The sequence below is a fragment of the Alosa alosa genome, chromosome 17 (assembly GCF_017589495.1).
Source record: "Alosa alosa isolate M-15738 ecotype Scorff River chromosome 17, AALO_Geno_1.1, whole genome shotgun sequence".
NCBI lineage: Eukaryota > Metazoa > Chordata > Actinopteri > Clupeiformes > Clupeidae > Alosa > Alosa alosa.
Genome location: NC_063205.1, coordinates 25,387,110 through 25,393,819, shown reverse-complemented (window position 1 = coordinate 25,393,819; position 6,710 = coordinate 25,387,110). Strand labels below are relative to the sequence as shown.

Below are 6,710 nucleotides of genomic sequence, written 5' to 3'. Positions count from 1 at the left end.
AACACAGAAGTTCTCAAAAGCCACTGTTTAAATATTTTGGTTTGGGTGTAAGAATGTGATCTTTGACCCATTTCACGGGGGTACTCTATAGTTGTCATGCAGTATGCAATGTTTTCATTTTCAAAACATCTCATGTTATGAGTCAGAAATGACCAAGACCATGTACATGTAATCCAAGCATATGCCCATACGCTGACATGTTATTTCAAGATTTTTGTGCTTAACAAAGTAACATTCAGGCAGGCATCATCTTTCGAAGCATCTTTTCAAACAATTGTATGACACTTTTTGCAAAACTTCGGCTCATTGTGTCAAAACTTTACACACAAGCACACAAGACACAACACTGGGAAATAAACCATTCACATCTATGTCGAACTGAAACTCTACTATCTTTACTATCCTTTGTCAAAATGTCAGTCTGATGACAAAATGATATACACTTGCATCATATGATTTCAGATTAGCAGCAACACACTAAGGTACTTTATATAAAACACTGCAGTCTTTAATTTTCACTGTTTTTATTCAGTATCAGTTAGCATTCTGTGAAACTCAGTATAACGGTACTTTCGGTACTTTAACGGAAAAAAACATAATAAAAACTGAAAGGTTGCAAATGACATCAACTCAATATTGTACATCACAGTAATATACTTTACAGTACAGTAAATGCAGTAACAATTGCATTGTTTTGCAATACAACCCCACACACATGTATGGCTAAAAATAATTTTAAAAAATAAAACCAAAAATACACTACTGTAAAACAGGCTTAGACTCTCTGCCCAGCTTCCCTCATTGTCAGGCCATGATTTATCAAGTTTCTCTAATATCATCTGAAATATTGTTCCGTGCATAGCCTCTTGGACCACTTCCTACTCCTTTCTCTTTGTCATCCTCTACCTCTATCTCTTACTCTAAGTATTTTCAAGTGTGTGTCTAAATGTTTTCAATCACCCAATGTTTTGTATTTTGAATAGATGTGTTGTCCCAATGGTACCCATGAGATTTAATTTATGAACAAAGTGTCTTATGTATGAAATAGTGTGTGTGCAGGAGCAAGTGTGTTGTAGAAAGGAACATGCGTGTTGCAGAATTGGAACTAAAGTGCAAAGCAGCACTTTTGTTTAAGGTATGGTCACACTGTGTTTAAAGTGTAACAAAAGCTTCAAGTTTTGTTACTTTGGTCTAAGCATGTGTGTATAGTGTTCAGGCAATGGGCAAAAACTGTAAGAACAATAATCATATCAGAAGAAAGAGGAAATGGTTACTTGGACAAGCCCTGGGTGAATTGTAAGTGCTATAGATGATCCTGTCATAAAAATTAAGGAAGTATTTTCCTTTGGTGTTGTTGTGCAGAGACTAGAGAAAGGGACTTATTGTCTCTGCCATAAGTTATTATCTTGTGGTCAATCATGTTTGCTAGGAATGACACGGCCAATGCCGGTAAAACTGGCAACGGTTGTGTGTATGTGTGTTTGTGTGTCTGTGTGCATGTGTGTGTGTGTGTGTGTGTGTGTGACTGAGAAGTTTGGTTTACACAGATATATAACACAACATGCCCATAACATGACATGTTAAAATGCATTAATATGTTTTAAATATATTAGTGTTTTCATAAATGTATAAATAGTCCGCTGTCAGTTCTGTAACAGATTGATGCATTTGTTAGGCATTACTGTAAATATTGAACATCTAGCAATGTGTAATAAGCATTGTGTAATTATTCTTCAATCTGTCCTGACTGTTACCCTAAGTAAACAATCAATCAGGGTTGGATTTAGGTTCAGAATATATTTATCCTGTTCATCTTCAGTTTTTCTCAGTCGCTTTGGTGCTTTTCTCACATCACTATTAAAATTTGCAAAGCAGTTAGTGCATTTTTTAAAACAATTAGTGCAAACTGCAAAACCTAGTAGATAACCTGCAAAAGCACGTCACTTGCTCAAAATGGATAGTCCATTCCTCAAAAGCAAGTATTTATGTCAATGAAACTGCCAGTGTCATCAAAATGAGAAGTCTTGACACCATCGTTTATGAACAAGAGTGTCAAATGGCTTTGTCATGTTTTCATTACGACATGTAGTTTATGCTCTCAGTGTTTTCCCATGCAAAAAAAGGTCAGAACTCGGTGACACTACCTGAAAATGCTCAAGGCACTATACAGTACTTGTACAGCCATTTGAAAACTACAGTAAAGTTACAAATTGCTGTAGTTAGGGGAGTAAGTGAGTACAAGACACTGAATACTGTATGTATGTTTCACAGTTTTACTGTATGCTCTTTGCAATTCTACAGCATTGTGACAGAATTTGATAACTCACCAATTTTGTATGTAATGACTCAAGCAATTAAATGAAGACTATTAGTTTTATCGGGAACGACTATTCAGCATCCATAAGTATAGTTTATTTTGACTGACATGACAAAGCAACTGATACATGTTCAAAAGCATTTGCAATTTGTTCAGAGGAAGGAGAAATTGCTACTATGATGTGCACAAATGACTAAATGTTGTGGAGGTTGAACTAATAGTTATGAGAATTTTCATTCTGATCTGAGAAAAGCACCAAAACGACTGAGAAAAACTGTATCTACACTATGTCATAATCATTAGCCTACCTACCAAAGATTCTAGAGCGGAGCTCTAGAATCTTTGCTACCTACATTGCATAGGCCTATATCTATTACCAAAGATTCTAGAGCGGAGTGCTCTAGAATCTTTGTCTATTACTATCATTACAGAGCTCAGCAACAGACAGACAGACAGACAGACAGACAGACAGACAGATAGATAGATAGATAGATAGATAGATAGATACCATACATGGATATCATTTAAATGAATGTAAGCACTGCATTACTGCAGTTTTACAGTATTGTGATTTACTGAAAATAGCCTGATTTAGGAACTGCTGATAACAAGCCCAGAAATGCAAATGTTTCACGACAACAGCTACACAGATTCCTAGACAAACAAACCGACCTTTTGTTAGGTTTCAATGTCTATCTAATGATCAACAATTACAAAACGAGAAGTATGGTCCACTCTCTCTCTCTCTCTCCCTCTCTCTTTCTCTCTCTCTTTCTCTCTCTCTCTCTCTCTGTGTGACAAGCTGACGTTGAGACATTTAAATGGGCTCTGGCCCCTGGCAGGTTATTCGTTCAGGTGTTCCATGGCTGCTGGCTAGCCTCTCCCGCAGGTATATATACCTGCCCGAGCATACCTGGCCAAAGCTAGTCCACCTGCCTTCACACTGGCCAAAGTCTCGCCTCTCGCTGACTGTGTCAAACGTCCTTGTTTTTTGGAGGTCCCATAATGGTGAGCTGCTGTAAATAACATCTTTTTTTTTTATTTCTAATTTTGACATATAGTAAAATATTTAATATTTAGTTTTGAATAACAACCATTATAGTTTATGTTGGGTATAATGCTTTTCTTATTAAATTACATTACATCATATTTTGCTTACTATCCCCTAATATTATTCAGTATTTAATATTTATTGATCTGTTCTCTTCTGTCAGAGTTCTCTGGACAGTGACTTTCAGGATGCCATCGATGTTATTCAGAGGGACGCAGATCACCTGTACCACGAATCAGGTAAGTACACAAGACACTAATTGACATGAACATATGAAATACATAAATGTTGGTATTTTAGTAATACTTAATACTTAATACAGCGCCATCTTATATAATGTATGTTAGAATGTTATCCTAGGTTGTAATGCTGTTCACTTAAGTATATATTATGACAAAGCAAAAACCTGAACCCAAATTACTTTGTAAAACAATGTAAAAAAAAGTATAGTGCGCTCATTTAATTTACTATTAAGTATTTTAATTCCTTCACATGGTTTACATTGCAAAGGCATAATACATTTCCTTAAATAAATAGACACTGAAAGCATTAGTACAGAATTTATTGAATCATTTATTGAATAAAAATCAGAAATAAACTTTTAGATGCATTTAGACCATATCATTCTAATAGAGGTCTTTATATGAAAGTCAGTGCACACACACATATATATGATTATATCGATAATGATCATATCAATAATGATGATATCGAGATATCATCTCAATATAATGTGTCCTTACTAAAAACATAATCAAATAAGTAAGAAGTAAGTGTGTTGATGGTGCTCTCATCCATAGTTTGACCGACTGACAGAGGTGTGTGTTTTTCTCCTGTGTTGCTGTCAGGTATAAATCACTACGTGACGCTGGAGTGTCAGCCTCCACCAGGGCGTCAGGGGGCAACCTGTTACCCCTACACCCCCCTCGTCACATCCCCAGTAGCCATGGCAGACTGGGGCGAAACAACGGTGGGTAAAAAACCCCACACACTCACTCAAGAGCAGGGTAGTAAATTGTCAGGGCCAGTTTGCATCATGGCTTTAAAGACCTCTGCACATAGGCGCTGACATGAAAGTGGCACACACTCCGTTTTCACCGTTACATTACATTAGATTCCATTGTTCTTTTACCGTTAGATTACATTAGATTCCATTGTTCTTTCACTGTTAGATTACATTAGATTCCATTGTTTTCAACACAACCCCACACACATGTATGGCAAAAATAAATGTACACTTTTGTCACATTGCACATATATATGATTTTTTTTCATGTGCTATATATATATATATACATACATACATACATAGGCCTATATATATAATATAGACAGATAGATCAATTGTATAGCGTGATATATCTCAGGCTACACAATCTATATCTGTCTATGTAGAGCATGTGTGATAATTGTGTGTTTCCAGGTTTCAGTCGTAGCCCCATATCGTGTTGTGTGTTTATATATGTTTATCTATATCTGTCTATGTAGAACATGTGTGATAATTGTGTGTTTCCTGGTTTCAGTCGTGGCCCCATATTGTGCCTGATCTGTCTCTGCCTCCACCTGGGCACTCAGAACCCACACAGTTCTACCCGGTCATGCAGCTGTCACGCAGCAGGAAAGGTGAGCCATCATGTGTGCACTGACTTTCAGCATCTCTCCAGTGGATGCAGGTTTACTTCCTAAAGGTGCAGAACAAAACAATAATAAATAAATAAATAAAACAGTTTTATTCCAGCAGCTATTTCTCTGATGAATAAGTCAGAGCAACATGGCACAGGTGATTTCATATTAACTTTGTGAATAATGCTCTAGGACCTCACCCGTTTCATTTTGCATTTTGTTTCATGAATAATTCCGACTGATTTAGTGTTCTGAGTTCAGACATAGCTTTGGTGTTTACGTAAAGCAGTCCACTGATTTTCCAATTTTCCACTCTTCCTCAGGACGCAAGAAGCTGCGTCTCTTCGAGTATCTCCACGAGGCCCTTCATGACGCCAACATGGTGGACTCCATCCAGTGGACGGACCGTGGTTCCGGAACCTTCCACTTTGTATCCAAGAACAAGGAGAAGCTCGCGGAGTGCTGGGGCCGCCGCAAGGGCAACCGCAAGACCATGACCTACCAGAAGATGGCGCGTGCCCTCCGCAACTACAGCCGCACCGGCGAGATCGTCAAGGTCCGGCGCAAGCTCACCTACCAGTTCAACCCCGCCATCTTGCAGCGGCTGGGCACCGGGCATCTAGCGCCACCTGCTGGGCACTCTGTGGGGCACATGCCTAGAGAGACGCTGGGCTCCCATCAGCACTCCGTATCGGCCGACATGGGGTACTATGCGCCGTCCGGGTCCGAGTGGCAGGTCTGGTATGGACAGCACTCCAGCGCCTACCAGGCAGAGTACGACCTCGCCACGGTCCTGACGTCAGCGGACGGATCAAAGATATGAGTTATTACTAAATGGCCGCCTGGCCACTGTGACTATACAGGGAGAATTAATTCAGTTCGGTCACTCAGTTCATTCAGTCTATCAGAGGGACTCATTCATAGGCGCTTTCCCACCGACGGGATTTTTGCAGTACCTACAACATAATGTTCCTATAACCATTTTTTCCTGGTGTTCCGACCGGACACATTTGTGGATTATTAAGTTCCTATGGCGCCAGTTCCTGTAACTCTTTCAGCTCCTACTTCAGGGCAGGGACTTTTCCCTTTTCCCTTTTTTGCATAGGAACCCTTGTGACCTAGGTCTTCTTTGATTGGTCCAACTTATAAGTCACGCCCACTGTCAACCCACGTTGAATGGGCAACCAGTTCCTATGGCCACTTGTCCAGTGCGAATGCAAATGGCAAAACTTTGGAGGAGAGTAGTTAGTAGAACTGTTTAGAAGTAAAATGGCTTCATCGTGGCTATTCACCTTAATTATTATCATCTACACCACATGGGAAAGAAAAGCATGTTTAAAGCAGTGTTTAAGGTTCTATTTCTTCATCAGGGTCTCTTGTAGCCTGTTTTCCTTGTTGGTTTTTGTGCAATTGTGTACTGTTTGTGTTCCTGCATTCACATAACAATGGCACAAAAAAGACTCTTGAGTGCTGGGGCACCGATGTCTTGTTCTTGTGAATAGATGTGAATAAATTGTCTCAGGAAAAAAAACGTATTTCGATTTTTGAGAGGATGAAGCACAAACAAGCCATTGCAAATATCAAAGAGTGCTGTTGAATGCAGGATAATTGTGAAAAGAAGGGAAAAAAACATCACCATCTCAGGCACTGTAAATATGTTCCACTTCGATGTCTATCTTTTTTTTACTCTATAAGTCTAAGAGTCTTTGTTATTTCTGG

At 39.0% G+C, this 6,710-nt stretch overlaps 1 protein-coding gene across 1 annotated transcript; it reads left to right on the top strand.

The window, feature by feature from the left end:
- The first annotated feature begins 3,130 nt into the window (after positions 1-3,130).
- Positions 3,131-6,710, top strand: spic (Spi-C transcription factor (Spi-1/PU.1 related)). The gene is made up of 5 exons (XM_048268521.1): positions 3,131-3,325; positions 3,532-3,607; positions 4,217-4,338; positions 4,892-4,991; positions 5,315-6,710. The coding sequence occupies exons 1-5, from the start codon at positions 3,323-3,325 to the stop codon at positions 5,812-5,814; spliced, it is 801 nt and encodes a 266-aa protein (XP_048124478.1). The 5' UTR covers positions 3,131-3,322; the 3' UTR covers positions 5,815-6,710.

Bases quoted from the DNA above. Each gene is read 5' to 3' on its own strand.
- spic (XM_048268521.1), top strand. The intron at 3,608-4,216 runs GTAAGTACACAA...TGTTGCTGTCAG, and splicing joins TCACCTGTACCACGAATCAG to GTATAAATCACTACGTGACG. The intron at 4,992-5,314 runs GTGAGCCATCAT...ACTCTTCCTCAG, and splicing joins GCTGTCACGCAGCAGGAAAG to GACGCAAGAAGCTGCGTCTC.